Here is a 20,249-nt window from a genome sequence, read left to right as displayed (position 1 = left end):
TCCGGGCTAGCTCTCTGCGGAACGGGGCGTACGTTCCGCAAGCGCCCGCCCCCTTCAGCAAGTGCCCCGCTGCCTGCTGGGAAACACACAGCTCCCAGAGGCAGCGGGGACCGTCCGGATTGCGCCGCGCGGCTCGCGCATGCGCAGTAGGGAACCGGGAAATGAAGCCGAAAGGCTCCATTTCCTGATTCCCATACCCAAGATGGCGGCGGGACCCGGCAGCCGAGCGAGCGATCGGCTTCGGGTGCCGACATCGCGGGCGCGCTGGACAGGTAAGTGTCACTATTTAAAAGTCAGCAGCTGCAGTATTTGTAGCTGCTGGCTTTTAAAAAAAAAAAAAAAAAAAAACGCGGAGTCCCGGTGGACTCCCGCTTTAAGAATGAAGAAATATTAGGCAGGTTAGTTAGTGGATTGAGCGTGCAGTGTAGATGCTATAACCCAGTGCAGAGTATATAGTGTGGTCAATGTATTGTATATAACGCCGTGATATACTGTATATAACGCAGTACAGAGTATGTAGTGCAGTCAGTGTAGTATATATAGTGCAGTGCAGAGTATATAATGCAGTGTATTAAGGGGAACCCTATAACAGAATTAAGAAAAAAAAAAAACGTCATGGGGCCCCCAAAATCCAAACCAAGCCTTTTGGATCTAGTATAAATTTTAAGGGGAACCCCACGCCAAAATGTAAAAAACAATTGGCGTGGGGTCCCCCCAAAATCCATAACAGACCCTTATCTGAGAAAGCAGCCTGGCAGGTCAGGAAAGGGGGGGGGGGGGAGGTAAGCGAGCACCATACCAGTCCGTTTGCCTTGAACATGGGGAGGGTGCTTTGGGGTGCAGTGTACATCCACTGTCAATCACACTGCCTGACAGACCAGAAAAAAATGGAAAAAGCCCCAGTGGAGCTGATGCTGCGGGACAATGCTTAGCGGAGCAGGACTGCGGGAAATATGTCAGAACGCGGGGCTGTCCTGCAGAATCCGGGACTGTTGGGAGGTATGGTATACCTCCCAACTTTCTGTGCAGGAAACAAGAGACACCTATTAGCAAAAGTATGGAGGCATAGGACACAGCCCCTGCCATGCCCCCTCAAGGAGAATTATACAAAAAAATATTATTTAAACCCACAAGTTTAATTTTTTATTACCACTGCTACAAAATTTTTGCCATTAAACAATATCACACTAGGGTAGCCTTGCGCTCTCTTCTCTTTGTACATTTCAGATCAAGTCCGCCACCCTGTGGATTCTTGAGAGAGCTGCAGCACCTAGAGCTAAGAGAACTTTTTTATACAGACTGTTATATTATCTGTGTTGCTTATGGGGACAGCGTTGGTTTGGTGTGTGTTTTTTCTAATAGTTCCATGGAGCCAGTACACCCTTGTTTATGCTTTCCCCCCCCCCCCGATCCCTTTCCTTCCACATTTGTTGCGCAGGATTCAGATAGAGGGGGTTCCAGTCATTCTCATGGCATTCTGAAAGGCCCTGGTTCCCGGAGATTGTGAGACTGATAATAGACGGGCCATGGACGCTTCCACACTTCCACGTCCCCCGATCTACCGTCTCAACGTCCTATATTCCACCCCAATTTACAGTCTCTAAATTTGATGCCATGGCTATTGAAGCAATGGTGTTAAAGGACCATGGCATCTCGGGACCAGTGATGTCTACTCTAGGGAATGCTAGAAAAGCTGTCACTAAGATTTATCATAAGGTCTGGAAGGTTTATTGCTGGGTGTGAAGCCAGAAAATGTCAACCTTGGAAATATGTGATTGGGAGAATTCTCTCTTTTCTACAGTCAGCTGTGGAAATTAAATTGGCTTTAAGTACAATCAGAGGCCAAGTTTCGGCCCTATCAGTATTCTTCCAAAGGCCTTTATCCTCCCATTCACTGGACCTTTATGCAGAGGGAAACTCACTTGCTTCCCCCATTAGGTCACCTATGTGTCCTTGGGACTTGAACTTGGTGCTGTCTGTGTTACAGAAACAACCATTTGAACCTATTAAGGAAATTCCATTGGACTTACTGTCACGCAAGCTAGCCTTCCTGATGGCTATCACCTTGGCTAGAAGGGTGTCAGAGTTGGTGGCCCTTTCATGCAGGGAACCATACTTGATCCTTCACTATGACAGAGTCGTGTTACGACCTGTTTCATAGTTTTTCCAAAGGTGGTGTCGGCCTTTCATTTAAATCAGGACATTATTTTGCCTTCTTTTTTTCTCTCAGCCTCATATTAGCCTGACTCTGTGCTCCACGATGTATGAAAAAGAAAATAGGATTTTTACGTCATACTTACCTGTAAAATCCTTTTATTTGAGTACATCATGGGACACAGAGAGCACTTCCCTCTTTTTTTGAGGATTCAGTGTTTGCCCCAAAACTGAAGTGCTTCCTGTATGGGAGGGGTTATATAGGGGATCACTTCCTGTCTAAAGACCTTTGGTCTACCAGTGTCCATTCACCTGGAGATAAAGTATAACCCAGCAGGAAATGAATATTAGCCCGACTCTGTGTCCCATTGTGTACTCAAAGAAAATTATTTTACACGTAAGTATAATGTACAAAATCCTATTTTGGGGGGGGGGGGCACCCGGATCACAGGCGGCACTCCCTGGGTTGGTCAGTCAGTAGGTCTTGCTGCCCCACGCGGGCAGAGTTCGGGGCAGCGGGCGGTGTCGGCTGCTCTCTTTCTTGCTCTCTCCAGTTGCTTCCTCGTTTCCCTTGCATCTCCTCCCTCCTCCTCCTGTGGGCCAATATGATTGGATCTCCTTTCGACCCACTTCCTGATTGGATGGGAGAAGAATCAGTGTTACAATAGTGAATATTAATTCACTAATGTCACACAACTGGGGGAGCGCGCCCTTTTTGAGGCCTATTAGAGCCTCTGGCTCTAATCACATGCTTAAAAAAAAAACATCTCCCCATTGAAATCTATGCGCCGGCGCCCTGCATGTAGATCAGGGGGCCGGGCGCATAGATAGAGGTGGCGGCGCCCCCGTGCGCCCCTAATAGATGGGCTGCCACTGACCCAGACTAATATAATAGATATTGGGGTTAATTAGACTCCAGATTTTTTTTGCGCGGACTGAACTCCAAGATTTTCCCCCACATGGTATATTATTGTCATATTTTGATGTGTAGGTTCACAGGATGTTATAATAATGTTACAAAAACGCCAGTAGCTTTGCAGTGAGTCTTTCAATGTTTTTGCAATAGCGGTTTTAGCGGTTTTTAGCATTTTTCAGCAATAGCATTTTTTTGTGTTTTTTTTCCCAATGGATCAAAAACCTTAAATGCTGGTGAGCTACGTTTTCGAGCATTGATTGGCGGTTTTTGACATTATAGCATTTTTACAGCGGAAAAACGCCTCTCAGAACCCACTAGTTTTGGGGGTTTTTTTACAGCCAAAAAACGCCCCAGCCAAAGACAGTTGACAACAGCCTATGTGTGCAAGAACACATAGGATAACATGCTGATGAGTTTAGTGACTGTAGAAAAAAACATCTGAAACCAAAAACAGCAGCTGTAAAAACTTCCAAAAACATCAAGTATGCATGAGGCCTTATTTTCTAAGTCACAGTAACCATTTGCTTCTTTTCAGCATCAAGACCTCAAGTATTATGTAAAAAATCAAGCCTTGCTGTACTGGGAGGAGATGTTACTCTGTCATGTGAGTTCCAAGCTGATCTGGATGTTCTACAAGTCACCTGGCAAAAGAAGAAGGAGAAGAACACTGAGAACATGGTGACCTATAGTGAGAAGTACGGCAGCCACATCACTGCACCATTTCAGGAACGTGTCTCCATTCTAAGTGCCAGTTCAAAAACCTCTTCTATAAAGCTTTCTAAGCTGGAGAAGGAAGATGAAGCTTTTTATGTTTGCCTCTTTATTGCACATCCAGATGGTGCCTTCGAAGGAGAAGTTTCCTTGAACGATATCAGTAAGTCAGACTAAAATAAACTGTCAAGAAAAAAATATTTTAGATATACAGTGTCTCACAAAAGTGAGTACACCCCTCGCAGTTTTGTAAATATTTTATTATATCTTTTCATGTGACAACACTGAAGAAATGACACTTGTCTACAATGTAAAGTAGTGAGTGTACAGCTTGTATAACAGTGTAAATTTACCGTCCCCTCACAATAACTCAACACACAGCCATTAATGTCTAAACCGCTGGCAACAAAAGTGAGTACACCCCTAAGTGAAAATGTCCAAATTGGGCCTAAAGTGTCAATATTTTGTGTGGCCACCATTATTTTTAAGAACTTAGCACTGGGTTACTCTTGGGCATGGAGTTCACCAGAGCTTCACAGGGTGCCACTGCAGTCGTCTTCCACTCCTCCATGATGACATCACAGAGCTGGTGGATGTTGGAGACCTTACAAACCTCTACCTTCCGTTTGAGGACTAGATCATAGATGGTGAAAAAGGGCAGGTTCAAGATTGTAATGTGCAGTGTCAAGTCATTAACTAAAAGGTGGTAGAGAGAAGGTAGCAAGGAGAGCACGTCACAGGACTCCAACCAGAGGGAAGAAAAATCACTATGCTGATCTACAGAGAGCAGGAATAGTTCTTACAGGCCTCCAGCACATCAATAGGAATCTCTCACTTTACCCATTTAGGACACAGTAACATAAAGTTAATAGCTGCTCCCCAACTTATGTTCTCTTTAATGAAGTGTAGCACCCTCTACCATAGGTAAGTGCTAGCATAGTATTTTTCTGCAAGGGAAACTGTCAGTACAGGTAAATTTATGCAGGCCTATGTTTCAGGCTAAGCCTGTCTGTTTTGATCTGGGGGCAGCGAGTGTGTAGCAGTGGGTGTGACCACCTGTACTTTGGTTCTGAGGCACCCCCGTGCTTCCAGAGAGAATGTTCTGGAAGAGAGGCAGGGCCTAGAATTGGAGCGGCAGGCAGCTCATGGGAGAGCCCTGACCAACCCAACTGGAATTGGCAGGGGGCAGGCTTCCTATATAAACTGAGGTAACAAGCCACTGGGGGGGAGTTATTGGCCGGGAGAAGTGGAGTACTAGAGTGGAGGCCTGGGGAGAACTGTGAGGGAACTTTATCCTTACATGGTCATGGATGAAATCCTCATCTTTACATGGTCATTGATGAGGAATTCCTGAAGCAGAATCACAGGTGAAGCTGTTGGAACACATGATCTGGTTAAGTTCTCCGTCATGGACGTGGGGCAGAGAAAGGTTGGTGAATGTACCGCAGTGGAGGGCTGGATGTGGAGACATGCCACGAAGTCTGTGAGGGAACTTCATTCTTACATGGTCATGGATGAAGTACTCATCTTTACACGGTCATTGATGAGGAGTCCTGGATCAGAGGAGAGACTGTGGGGAATAGTGTCAAATCGATGCGGCCCCATGGCGCAGGATTTTCAAGATGGAATAGCAGTAGTCCATCGTTCAGTACATGCTATTAAACTACTAGGCCTCCGGGGAGAGGTACTGCAGGCCTCTGGCCTAGTAGCAGCAACCAATATGAGTCCGCACTATAAGCTATTCAGAGTGGGTTCTTTTGCATATAGAAGAGGGTGTTACAAGAAACATGAGGTGCTACAGAACAAGTTTGTGCAGGAGGGAAGGATTTCTGGGAGCAATAGTCTGCAGGTGTTACACAGAGGAGGAGCAATAATCTGTGAGGGAACTTCATCCTTACACGGTCATGGAAGAAGTCCTCATAAATGACCATGTAAAGATGAGGAGTCCTGGATCAGAGAGGACATGTAGATGTTATATATGTGCATCATTTCTTCAAGGTTCAAACAAAATTCAAAAATCATAAATATGATGTAATTTGATCTATGGGCATCCCATATACCCCTTTCCCCAACCAAGTTATACTCCCCTATAAACAAAAAAAACAAAGTAAATGACTGTTCATTGTCTCAGAAGTGATATATGGAGATCTGCCAACAGGAGATATGGTGGGAAGTGCCAGGAGACATTTCACTAGAGCTTGGGAGGCGAGATTTTGTGCTTTCAGTCTAATGCCCCATACACACGGTCGGATTTTCTGCCGGAAAATGTTCAATAGGAGCTTTTTGTTGGAAATTCCAACCGTGTGTAGGCTCCATCTGACATTTTCCATCGGAATTTCCGTCACACAAAATTTGATCTGGTTCAAAATTCGTTGTCGGAAAGGCCAATCGTGTGTACACAATTTCCGACGCACAAAGTTCCACGCATGCTCGGAATCAAGCAGAAGAGCCGCACTGGCTATTGAACTTAATTTTTCTCGGCTCGTCGTATGTGTTGTATGTCACCATGTTCTTGACGTTGGCAATTTCCGACCAACTTTGTGTGACCGTGTGTATGCAAGACAAGTTTGAGCCAACATCCAGGGCTGCTGATAGAAATCATGGAGCCCTGTACAGCCGATCTGATGGGGCCTCCTTCAGCTCCACCCTGGTCCCGTCCCTGGCCCCTCCTTCAGCCCCACCCAGGACCTGCCCCAGATGGTCAGAGACTGCAGACATAGTACAGCAGGAGATGATCAGAGACTGCGGATATAATACAGGAGATGGTCAGAGACTGCAGATATAATACAGGAGATGGTCAGAGACTGCAGACATACCACAGGAAATTGTCAGAGACTGCAGACATAGCACAGGAGATAGTCAGAGAATGCAGACATAGTACAGGAGATAGTCAGAGAATGCAGACATAGTACAACAGATGATCACAGGCTGCAGACATAGTATAGGAGATGATCAGAGACTGCAGACATAGTACAGGAGAAGGTCAGAGACTGCAGACATACCACAGGAGATGGTCAGAGACTGCAGACATAGTACATGAGAGGGATCAGAGACTGCAGACATACTACAGGAGATGATCAGAGACTGCAGACATAGAACAGGAGATGATCAGAGACTGCAGACATACTACAGGAGATGATCAGAGACTGCAGACATAGAACAGGAGATGATCAGAGACTGCAGACATAGTACAGGAGATGATCAGAGACTGCAGACATAGTACAGGAGATGGTTAGAGACTGCAGACATAGTACAGGAGAAGGTCAGAGACTGCAGACATAGTACAGGAGATGGATCAGAGACTGCAGACATACTACAGGAGACAGATCAGAGACTGCACACATACTACAGGAGATGATCAGAGACTGCAGACATAGAACAGGAGATGATCAGAGACTGCAGACATAGTACAGGAGATGGTTAGAGACTGCAGACATAGTACAGTAGAAGGTCAGAGACTGCAGACATAGTACAGGAGATGATCAGACACTGCAGACATAGTACAGGAGATGGTTAGGGATCACAGACATGATTGATTCGGGAGATGGTCAGAGACTGCGTTTATGGCTGAATCCAGTGTACAAATATATAGTATCACAGGGCTGATCCACTATTTTTAAACCAGCTCTGCAAAATCAAGTCAGTGATTTTCCTTTGAAAGTACAACCAAGTGACAGAAGACAGCTTCACATCCAATTTCCAAACTACAAATTTTCTTACAAACAGTGAACTGCTCAGGATTACTGAGGACAGTAACCAGTTAATGGGGCTGTGAAGCTTCTAGCCTAAACCAGCAGTAAATCCTCAAAAAAACAAAACAATCTGTGCAGCACACACAGAGCTCTGGCTAAAAAGCTGATTATAAACTGAAATGGTTAACAGCTACTGCAGAGTCTTCCAGAGATCATATCAGTATGATCAGACAATGTGCAGGTCAGGTTAGGCAGATAAAAGAAAAAAAAAGTAACCAGCAAGACAAGACAAGAGGGAGGGGAGGCTGATCATCCTGTTCACTGACACAGATATCTGGAAGACACTGCAGCTGACTAGCTTCATGTTACTGTGGTCCCGACTATCCTGTTTCCATTCAGCCACAGCTGTGTGTCCTTGCAGAACTTGTATTGCTGTTGTCATACCTCGTATGTCTCCCTCCTCGCTCTCACATTCAGCCCCACTCCAGCACTGTAGAGTGAAATGTGAGCGGGCTGGAAAAGGGGAGGGAAACACTTTTTTTTACTTTTCATTCTTTCATTCCCTTTTTACAGTATATTCCTGGGCCCCCCTGCTGGCCAGGCCCGGTACTACAGGGCCAGTTGTACTGGCTTATCAGCGGCCCTGCCAACATCCGTCAGAAAAATCCATGGATTTTGTTGTCGGAATGTCTGATCAATGTCTGATCGTGTGTACGGGGCATAATATGAGGTAAAGTAAAGATTAGTAATGGCGGATGGGGATGAGCCAAAGGTTTGGTCCAAACCTACTGCATGGTTGGACTGAACTTCAGCCCATTCAGCTATCTGTCAGAAGCTGAAGATCATATATAGAAGCAATACTTTTGACACCCCCCTTGCCTATAAGCCCAGAAAATAGACATTTTTAATTCCACATATTCGGCTTCTATTGATTTCAGTGGGGCAGCATACAGAAAGGCTGAGACAGCTGCTGGTTATGCGGATGGAATGGATCCTGACATTAAAGTTTGGGTCTCTCCAAAGTCTGGACTGGCTGAGTGATGTCAGCCGACAATTGTTTAAGCCCGCTGATTGCTGAATATAGGTCACAAGACTGCAGGGCACTCCTGTGACCTACAGAAGAAGTAGGGCCAAAAAAGCTTTGGCCCTACTTCTCCTTTAATTCTGACTCCTGAACTCTGTGTGTATGAACCATATACTAGCACATTATGACTTTGCTCTTAAAGGCGTTGTAAAGGCAAATGTTTTTTTCTCTTAATGCATTCTATGCATTAAGATAAAAATCTTCTGTGTGTAGCAGCCTCCCCAGCACCCGTTAATCACTTACCTGAGCCCCTACTCTCTCCAACGATGTCCACGAATGTCTAAGTCACCCAGGACACTCCAGCTGATTGGCTGAGACACAACAGCAGCGCCATAGGCTCCCACGGACGTCAATCAGCCAAAGTCAGTCAGCCAATCAGGGAAGAAAGGGGGCGGGGCTCTGGGTCTGAATGGAAACACGGAGCTCTGACTCTGCTCGAGTGTCCCCACAGAAAGCAGCTGGCTAAGGGGGCACTCGATAGGTGGGACAGGCCAAGAGCAGCAAAGAGGGATGCAAGAAGATCCGGGCTGCTCTGTGCAAAACCAGCTGCACAGAGGAGGTAAGTATAACATAATTTGTAATTTTTTTTTTTTTTTTTTTTTAAACAAGACTTTACAATCACTTTAAATGGAGTCCTCCAGTGATGAGCTGCCACTGCTCCAGGTGCTTCCATCTTCTCCCATTTTCCTTCCGGGTTTGCTCACCAGCCATTCAAATGGTCACGCCATAATGTAGTTACTACCGCCTATATGGGAGTGGGTGCCCTAAATGTGGTCTGAGATGTGTATGCATGGCTCATATTACTTTACTATTCACAGGCTAGAAGAGGCATTTATGAGAGGGAGGCAGCATGTACAGGGAGGGGGATAGTGTAAAAAGCAAGTATTATTATTATTATTATTAATGATTTATATAGAGCCAACAGTTTGCGCAGCGCTTTACAATGTATAGGGGGACAACACAATTACAGTACAATACAAAAGGTACAGGAGGGCCCTGCTCGTAGAGCTTACATTCTAAAGGGAGGGGGTGGTGGTACAAAAGGTAATAGCTGCAGAGAATGATTTGATGGGGGCGGCTCGGGGACAGTTAGGTGGGTGTGGGATAGGCTTCCCTGAATAAATTAGTTTTCAGGGAACTCTTCAAGGTGGACGGGGTAGGGGCTGAGCGGAACAGACTGGGGTTAGGGAGTTCCAGAGGATGGGAGAGGCTCTGGAGAAGTCTTGAAGGCGATCATGAGAGGAGGTAACAAGGGAGTTAGAAAGCAGGAGGTCGTCAGAGGTGCGGAGGGGACGATTTGGGCGATATCTGCAGATGAGGTTGGTGATGTAGATGGGGGCGAGGTTGTGGATGGCTTTGTATGTTATGGTTAGCATTTTGAATTTTACACGGTGGGGTAGGGAAAGCCAGTGAAGGGATTGGCAGAGAGGAGCATTGTGTACAAGAAAAAAGGGGGTCAGTGTGTACAGAGGCTGAATTTAATTTGGAATAAATCCCAGGATGTGTTTATTTATTGTTTCTAATCAAACTCACCCAGTATTAACCATAATTTACCCACACCCACTTTTTGCCGTTTCCATTTCTCTACTGTGTCCCTCATTCTCAAGTTCAAAAGTTGGGAGGTATGAACCCCTCTATAACTGTAGCGCTACCCCTGCGAGGTCCGCTGGATATTGCTTGTCCTCTTATGCTGCAATGGCATCCTTTGGGGGCAGTTATCTTATAGCCCCCCCCACAGGGGTAGCGCTACATTTACTGTACATAGGTTCCTGATGCTAAACTTTTTGGGGGAGTGGCAAACAAACTCCCCAGGTCTGCACTCCCCACCTCCTCCCCCCCCTGGGTCATGGCACCATGGCTTCCTCGCCTTTTCCTCCCGGCCAACCCGATCCACCTCCTGTCCTGATTGGCCAGGAGGAGAAGCTGGAAGACAATAGTGAATGCAAATGGTCCAATAATTGCATCCAATGCAATAGATAAATTGTCTCATACTTATGGGTGGTGGAGCAGATTTTTCTGGGTGCAATTACCATTCTAGATGTTAATGGAAGATTTTTAACTTGTCTGGGTAGGTCCGCCTCTGGAGGAACATCCCAATAAAGTTCCATGTGTTGAAGAGGAACTGGACATGGAGGGTTCCAATAAAGGTGAGTGCAATTCCTTGCTGTAGCCTGACATTGGTCAGGTCACATGATGTGATCTTTTCTTGCCTACATGAGAATCAATGACAGGACACCCATAAACAATAGAGCGGCCATTCGTCTGTGTCTTGCCTATTTAGAAAATTGATTGTGAATTTTATCACAATCCCGCTTCATCCAACCATATGCTGAGCTGGAAGGAAAATCCATTGCTGTCAGGAGAACATATTCTAATAACTAGCAAATATGTGCCAGTTTCTTGATAAGTGAATCAATTAAAAGGGGGGGAGTTCGGGACTTTAACCGCTTGCTGACTGACTCGCGCCGATATACGTCGGCAGAAGAGCACATACAGGCAGATTAATGTACCTATACATTGCCCTTTAAGAAGCGCCCGCTGCGACCTCCATGAGTGGTCCCACGGACTCAATGTCTGTGGGGATACCCGCGATCGTGTCAAGGAGAGGAAGAATGGGGAAATGCTGATGTAAACAAGCATTTTCCCATTCTGCCTAGTGACAGGACACTGATCACCGCTCCCTGTAATCGGGAGCGGTGATCAGTGTCATGTCACACACAGCCCCTCCCTCCCACAGTTGGAATCACTCCCTAGGACACACTTAACACCTACAGCACCACCTAGTGGTTAACCCATTTACTGCCAGTCACATTTACACGGTAATCAATGCATTTTTATTTGCACTGATGGCTGTGTAAATGTGAATGGTCCCAAAATCATGCCAAAAGTGTTGCAGTCACGATAAAAATCGCAGATCACCGCCATTACTAGTAAAAAAAATGATTAATAAAAATGCCATAAAATTATCCCTTAGTTTCTAGACACTATAACTTTTGGCATACCAATCAATAAACATATATTGCAATTTTTTTTTTTTTTTTACCAAAAATATGCAGAAGAATACATATCAACCTAAACTGTGGGAAAAAAATGTTTTTTTTATAAAATATTTTTTGGGGATAGCAAAAAGTAAAAAAGAATGTGTTTTTTTTTCCCCAAAATTGTTGCTATTTTTTTGTTTATAGCGCAAAAAATAAAAACCGCAGAGGTGATCAATTACCGCCAAAAGAAAGCTCTATTTGTGGCGAAAAAGGACATCAATTTTGTTTGGGAACCACGTTGCCCAACTACGCAATTTTCAGTTAAATCAGCGCAGTGCCAAATCACAAAAAGTTCTCTGGTCTTTGGGCAGCCAAATGGTCCAGGGCTTAAGTGATTAAATGAGGCACAATACATGTACCTCCATCCCTGATTCAGGTAAATAAGAAAGGAATGTGGGACATTAAATGAGGCAATTGACTTGTGGAGGTAGAGTGGTTGGTAAACATTCATTGTTTATTAGTAACAGTAATATGAAACAAGCAAAAAGTGTGTGTGTGTGTGTGTGTGTGTGTGTGTGTGTGTATATATATATATTGTGGCAGCACACAGGTAAAATCACCTGGTTGTATTCAGGATGGGAAATATGTGTGTCCTAGATTCAGGCTTTATGCAGACTTTTACAATTAGAGGGGAAGAGTTAATGAGCCCAGCTGTAGTAAGTGGGCTCATTAAGACCTCTACAAAAAACCCCAGCATGCATAGGGAGATGCTCCATCCTGGAACCAGTTTTGTGTGTATAGACTGGGGAGTCTGAGAGCTGTTCTGTGCGGTGAGTTAACGCCTGTGTGGCAAACCCCTACAATAGAGAAAGGGACTGGGGCAGCACAAGGCTGCACCCAGTTGTTAGACAGGGAGTCTACGTGTGTAGTCAGAGGTCAAGCTGACCAGGATTTATTTTCTTGTTTTATTTTGTTTGGCTGTTATATGTATCACTGCATGTAGCCTAAATAAACCGGATCTTTTGTTTTTTGCACCTACACCGCTGTCTGCTGTGCCTGACTTTGTGTTGTGAACCCATCCAGGGGGTCACACACACCCGCTACCGAGCGAACCCCCTCACAGTTGGTGGAGAATTTTGGCAGTTTTTTTTTTTTTTTGTTGTTAAGGCCAGCATGGAGGAGATACTGAGACAGCTGGCTCTAGCAAATGCAAACCAGCAGCAAACAAATGCAGCTTTACAAAAGAGCCTTGCAGCTCAACAACAAGCCCAGCAGCAGGCAAATGCAAATCATCAGCAGACAAATGCAACTTTGCAGCAGAGTTTGGAAGCCCAGCAGCAGGCAAATGCAAATCAGCAGCAGACAAATGCAACTTTGCAGCAGAGTTTGGAAGCCCAGCAGCAGGCAAATGCAAATCAGCAGCAGACAAATGCAACTTTGCAGCAGAGTTTGGAAGCTCGGCAACAAGCCCAGCAGCGATCTGAAGCCCGCTTCATAGACCTGTTGCAGAAGCAAGAGCAGAAATTTCAACAGCAAATAGAGACATTGATACAGCAACGTCCGCAGACCAATGAAGCAAGTGGGTACAATAATACCGCAACCTTTGATGTGAGCCGTTTACTGACAAAAATGACTGGAGAGGATGATCCGGAGGTGTTTTTGACCACATTTGAAAGGACTGCTGAAAGGGAAAAGTGGCCTAAGGAGCAATGGGCTGGACTGGTGGCCCCTCTGTTAACTGGGGAATCGCAGAAAGCTTATTATGACCTAGAGCCTGACCAAGCAAAAGACTATCTGGTGCTAAAAGCAGAAATATTGGCACGGCTAGGTGTCACCCTGGCAGTCCGGGCTCAGCGTGTGCATAACTGGACTTTTCAGGTTGGAAAACCTCCCAGGTCTCAAATGTATGATCTCATTCACCTGAGCAGGAAGTGGCTGCAGCCAGAGATTTTGACCGCACCAAACATTGTGGAACGTGTGGTTATGGATCGTTTCCTGAGAGCTCTTCCTACTGCCATCCAAAAATGGGTAAGCCATGGAGACCCAGAAAATGCAGATAAACTTGTGGATCTGGTTGAGAGGTACTTGGCTACAGAGAACTTGACCACCTCTTCCAGGGACTCACGGACTTTCCCCCCTAAGACCAGATCATCCCCAGTGGCGGGTAAGATGACTCCAAGGGGTGAGGGTGGAGAGAGTGAGAGGGTGGGAGTTCTACCTAAGCTCTGGCGGGAGCAGCCCAGGAAGCCCATGCTGCAAGAGGCAGCGAAAAAAATTATTTGCTACCGCTGCCGGCAAGAGGGACATATTGCAGCCAATTGCCCAGTTGTGGATGAGCCTATGCAATGTGACTTTATAAGGGAGAGACGTCAGTCGCTGTTTGCGACAGTTGCATGCACTGCCATTCGGGGACCTGAGAAACATTTATGTAAAATGTGTATTAATGGTAGACATGTTGATGTGTTGCTAGATTCAGGTAGCCTGGTAACATTGATAAAAGCTGAATTAGTTACTACAGAGGTCTCTGGGAAGAACAGGGTGGCTGTTATTTGTGTGCATGGGGACACCCGAGAGTATCCTGTAACTTCAGTGTTTTTTGAGACCCCCAAAGGTAACCTCTCTCATCAGGTGGGGTTAGTGTCTCACTTACCACATGATGCTATTGTGGGAAGGGATTTTCCAAAATTCTGGGAACTCTGGGATTGTCCTGAGGCCCCCATTGGTGCCCCTATAAACCAGGAAGATGACCAGAATTCCTCTGGGAGTGGTGAGGACTCTCCTGAATTTCCCTTGTCGGTATTGGCGGGGGAAACTCGAGAAACTGGGGAGGAGCCAACATCCTCAGATGAAAACATGCCGTCTGTGGAGTTTTCGGATCTTGAGGTTCACAGGGAAAATTTTGCCACAGAACAGTTAAAAGACCCCACCCTAATAAAGGCACGGGAAAATGTGGTGAAAATAGATGGCGAGTTAGTGAACCCAGATAAGACTTGCCCTTATCCTTACTTCACTATGGAAAGGGACCTGCTATATCGAGTGGCTCAAAGGGCAGAAGAAACCATTGAGCAACTTGTAGTGCCCAAACCTTACAGGAAGTTGGTGTTAGAATTGGCTCATGGACACATTCTGGGAGGTCATCTGGGGACAGAGAAAACCAGAGAGAGGGTACTGCAGAGATTCTATTGGCCTGGGGTCATGAAGGAAATAGAAAAGTATTGTTCCTCCTGCCCTGTGTGTCAGAAGTCGGCACCTATGCCACATTTCCGTAACCCACTGGTACCTCTTCCTATCATTGAGGTCCCCTTTGAGAGGATCGCAATGGATTTGGTAGGTCCGATAATGAAGTCTGCTAGGGGGCATCAGTACATTTTGGTTATATTGGACTATGCCACCCGTTATCCGGAAGCAATTCCTCTCCGAAATACCTCGGCCAAAACCATAGCCAAAGAGCTATCCCTTGTTTTTAGCCGCGTGGGTATTTGTAAGGAACTGCTTACGGACCAAGGTACACCCTTTATGTCCCGGGTTATGAAAGAATTATGCAAGTTGTACAAAGTGAAGCAATTGCGTACATCTGTGTATCACCCCCAAACAGATGGGTTGGTTGAAAGATTCAACAAAACCCTAAAACAAATGTTAAAGAAGGTGGTGGATAGAGATGGAAAGAATTGGGATTGTCTAATACCCTATCTGATGTTTGCCATTAGGGAGGTACCCCAATCCTCTACGGGTTTCTCACCCTTCGAGTTGCTCTATGGGAGACACCCAAGAGGGCTGCTGGATATCGCCAAGGAAACTTGGGAAAATGAGAGTTCTCCTCACAGGAGTGTGATTGAGCATGTCGCCCTGATGCAAGATAGAATTGCACAGGTAATGCCAATTGTAAAGGAACATTTAACCCAAGTGCAGTTAGCACAGCAGAGAGTGTACAACCGTGGGGCCAAGACACGTACTTTTTCCCCGGGGGATAGGGTCTTGGTGCTAGTCCCTACGGTTGAAAGCAAATTTCCGGCCAAATGGCAAGGTCCATATGAAGTAATTGAAAAAATTAGTGAGGTGAACTACAGGGTTAGACAGCCAGGAAGGCGAAAGCCGGAGCAGATCTATCACGTCAATCTGCTGAAAGCCTGGAGGGATAGGGAATCCCTAGTCGCAGAGACTTTGTCACAAGTACAGCCTGATTGCTTAGTTCCTGAGGTTGGAATAGCAGACACCTTATCGAAACCCCAACAACAGGAGGTTAAAGAGTTTGTACTTCGTAACAAAGAGATTTTCTCTGAGCTTCCGGGACAAACATCTGGCGTAGAGCATGACATTATCACCCCGCCAGGAGAAAGGGTAAAACTAAAACCTTATAGAATACCAGAGGCCCGACGGGAGGCAATACGTGGGGAGGTTCAAAGGATGCTGGAATTGGGTGTGATAGAGGAGTCCCAGAGTGACTGGTCCAGTCCTATTGTACTAGTGCCCAAACCTGATGGGAGCTGGCGGTTTTGTAACGATTTTAGACAATTAAATAAAGTTACAAAATTTGACACCTACCCCATGCCACGTATAGATGAGTTGGTTGACCGGCTGGGAACAGCCCGATATATGACAACTCTTGATCTCACCAAAGGGTATTGGCAAATTCCCCTGGCCGAGTCGGCCAAGGAGAAAACTGCGTTTGTAACCCCAGATGGGGCATTCCAATATAAGAGAATGCCGTTTGGGTTACAGAATGCACCGGCAACATTCCAGCGGAAAATGGATACGATTCTGAGGCCCCATCATAAATATGCTGCAGCTTACCTGGATGATGTGATTATCCATAGCACAGACTGGGTCTCACATTTGCCAAAAGTACAAGCAGTCCTAGACTCTATCCGGGAAGCTGGGTTTACGGCCAATCCAAAGAAGTGTACCATTGGACAGGAGGAGGCCAAATGTCTTGGGTACACTATTGGGAGGGGGGTGATAAAACCCCAAGTCAATAAAGTCGAGGCCATACAGAGTTGGCCACGTCCCAACAGCAAGAAACAGGTACGAGCCTTTCTGGGAATCGCTGGCTATTATCGACGATTCATTCCCCATTTTGCTTCTCAGGCTGTGCCCCTCACCAACCTGACAAAAGGGAAAGAGTCGGTTATGGTTAAATGGTCCCCAGAGGCTGAGGAAGCATTTCAGTCCTTAAAAACAGCCTTATGTAGCCAGCCAGTGTTGTACTCACCAGACTTCTCTAAGGACTTCGTTGTACAAACTGATGCATCAGACGTTGGGTTAGGAGCAGTGTTATCCCAGGTCTGGAACGGGGAAGAGCACCCAGTCATTTACCTCAGCAGGAAGTTAAAGTCCCATGAGGTAAATTACGCCACGATTGAGAAGGAATGTTTAGCAGTGAAGTGGGCTCTAGATTCCCTTCGGTACTATCTGCTAGGTAGGCACTTTGACCTGGTGACTGATCACGCTCCTTTAAAGTGGATGGCTCAAAACAAGGAGACCGATAGAAGGGTAAATAGGTGGTTCCTGGCCCTACAGGAATTTAACTTTACAGTTAAGCATCGCCCTGGTGTTAAAATGGGGAATGTGGATGCTTTGTCTCGGATACATGCGTGTTTGGCTGCTTGTGTTACAACCCCAAGGTTGAAACAAGAGGGGGGGTATGTGGCAGCACGCAGGTAAAATCACCTGGTTGTATTCAGGATGGGAAATATGTGTGTCCTAGATTCAGGCTTTATGCAGACTTTTACAATTAGAGGGGAAGAGTTAATGAGCCCAGCTGAAGTAAGTGGGCTCATTAAGACCTCTACAAAAAACCCCAGCATGCATAGGGAGATGCTCCATCCTGGAACCAGTTTTGTGTGTGTAGACTGGGGAGTCTGAGATCTGTTCTGTGCGGTGAGTTAACGCCTGTGTGGCAAACCCCTACAATAGAGAAAGGGACTGGGGCAGCACAAGGCTGCACCCAGTTGTTAGACAGGGAGTCTACGTGTGTAGTTAGAGGTCAAGCTGACCAGGATTTATTTTCTTGTTTTATTTTGTTTGGCTGTTATATGTATCACTGCATGTAGCCTAAATAAACCGGATCTTTTGTTTTTTGCACCTACACCGCTGTCTGCTGTGCCTGACTTTGTGTTGTGAACCCATCCAGGGGGTCACACACACCCGCTACCGAGCGAATCCCCTCACAATATATATATATATATATATATATATATATATATATATATATATATATATATATATATATACATACATACATACATACATACATACATACATACATACATACATACATACATACATACATACATACATACATACATACATACATACATACATACATACATACATACATACATACATACATACATACATGGCATGAACATGATGGATACATATGTTTCAGCTTGACAACACATGATAAGTATTGAAAGTTGATAAAAAAGGTATAAATACAAATATGTAACATGGCATTTGGCAATAAGGTGAGAAATATTAATCTTGAGCATGATTAATTGTGAATATAATACAGGATATTTCCTATTAACAGGCATTGGTACACCATATGCAACAGAGCTGCTATAAAAACAAACAAAGTTGCACAAACACATAGATAGTTATATAGCACTCAATGAACCCCACCTCACTCACTACTGACCCCTGAACCCCCCTCACTCACTACTGACCCCTGAACTACACCTCACTACTGACCCCTGAACACCACGAAACAATAAAAATAAAATATTCCTTTAAATATCGTGCGGGGGGGGCGCAGTTTTCCCGTGTTTAGAACAATACCACTGCAAAATTAAAATTTCTAAAGGAAAAAAGTCATTTAAAACTGATCACGGCTGTAAAAATTGTCGGGTCTCAGCAATATAGATAAAACCCATTGAAAAAGACGGCATGCCCCCCCCGTCCATTACCAGGCCCTTCGGGTCTGGTATGAATATTAAGGGCATCCCCGAACCAAAATGAAGAAAATTGTGTGGGGGTCCACCAAAATCCATACCAGGCCCTTCAGGTCTGCTATGGATATTAAGGGGAACCCTGCACCAATTCTTTAAAAAAATGGCATAGGGGTCCCCCTAAAATCCATACCAGACCCATATCCGAGCACGCAACCTGGCAGGCTGCAGGAAAAGAGGGGGGCGAGAGAGCGCCCCCCCTCCTGAACCGTACCAGGCCACATGCCCTCAACATGGGGAGGGTACTTTAGAGTAGCCTTCAAAGCACCTTGTCCCCATGTTCATGGGGACAAGGGCCCCATCCCCACAATCCTTGCCTGGTGGTTGCGGGGGTCTGTGGGCAGGGGGCTTATCAGAATCTGGAAGCCCCCTTTAACAAGGGGTCCCCCAGATCCCGACCCCCCCCTCTATGTGAATTGGTAATGGAAATATTGTACCCCTACCAATTCACAAAAAAGTGTAAAAAGGTTAAAAAGACAGGAGACACTTTGGGACAAGTCCTTTATTAAAAAAATAAAAATGTCCCATGATGTAAATCCATCTCGCGCCGCCTGACGAACCGAAAATAGAAAAAAAAAACGCAACAGCTCCGCCTCTATGGGAGGCTCCCGCCGAGTGACGCTTCTTCTCGATGACAGCTGTTATATAGCTGAGGGCGGTGCCACCCGGTGACGTAAACAGGTGACTCCACCTTCCTTTGATGTCACGTGGCATCAGAGGGGGGTGGGGTCATCCGTTTGCATCACTGGGTGGCCCCGCCCTCAGCTATATAACAGCTGTTATCAAGAAGAACCGTTACTCGGCGGGAGCCTCCCATGGAGGCAGAGCTGTTGCTTTTTTTTTTTTTCTTGCTTTTTTCAGTTCGTTGGGTGGCGTGAGATGGATTTACATTGTGGGACATTTTTATGTTTTAATAAAGAACTTGTCTCAGAGTGCCTCCTGTCTTTTTTCTACTATTTTTTGATACTTTTTATTTGTGAATTTGTAAGGGTACAATGTACCCATTACCAATTCTCATAGGGGGGGTGGAATCCGGGGGTCCCCTTTTTAAAGGGGGCTTCCAGATTCTGATAAGCCCGCAGACCTCTACAACCACCGGGCAAGGGTTGTGACCCCAAAGCACCCTCCCCATGTTGAGGGCATATGGCCTGGTACAGTTCCGGGGGGGGGGGGCACACTCTCATTCCCCCCCTCTTTTCCTGCACAGCCTGTCAGGTTGTGTGCTCAGATAAGGGTCTGGTATGGATTTTAGGGGGGACCCCTACTGCATTTTAAAAAAAAAATTGGTTTGGGGTTCCCCTTAATATTCATACCAAACCCAAAGGGCCTGGTAATGGATTGGAGAGGGAACCCATGCTGTTTTTTTTTTCAATGAAATTTATCTATATTGCCGAAACCCGACAATTCATTACAGCCGCAATCAGTTTTAAATTACTTTTTTCCTCTAGAAATGTAATATTGCTGTGGTATTGTTCTAAACACGGGAAAAGTGTGCCACTTTACAAGCATACTACACCCCCCCCCCCCCCCCCCCGGAACAATATTTAATGTAATATTTAATTTTTATTGTTTCACAATATTAAAATCACTGCTCCTGAAAAAACGTCAGTTTTTAAAACTTTTTTTTGTATTGATTGATGTCCCCTGGGGCAGGACCCGGGTCCCCAAACACTTTTTATGACAATAACTTGCATAAAAGCCTTTACAATGAGCACTTTTGATTTTTCATGTTCGTGTCCCATAGACTTTAATGGTGTTAGC

At 45.5% G+C, this 20,249-nt stretch overlaps 1 protein-coding gene across 1 annotated transcript in view; it reads left to right on the top strand.

The window, feature by feature from the left end:
• LOC143981724 (uncharacterized) overlaps nucleotides 1–20,249 on the top strand; it is a 59,400-nt gene that overhangs the window by 8,656 nt on the left and 30,495 nt on the right. Inside the window, exons 2-3 of the mRNA XM_077479768.1 lie at nucleotides 3,606–3,944; nucleotides 10,630–10,704. Of these exons, the coding sequence (XP_077335894.1) occupies nucleotides 3,606–3,944; nucleotides 10,630–10,704 (414 nt within the window). The remainder of the gene's footprint in view (nucleotides 1–3,605; nucleotides 3,945–10,629; nucleotides 10,705–20,249) is intronic.

This window comes from Lithobates pipiens, unplaced genomic scaffold, assembly GCF_037356315.1.
Source record: "Lithobates pipiens isolate NorthernLeopardFrog02 unplaced genomic scaffold, aLitPip1_a1.2 Scaffold_16, whole genome shotgun sequence".
Taxonomy (NCBI): domain Eukaryota; kingdom Metazoa; phylum Chordata; class Amphibia; order Anura; family Ranidae; genus Lithobates; species Lithobates pipiens.
Note: the sequence above shows the minus strand (reverse complement) of the source record. Positions and strands in the feature narration are given on the sequence as shown.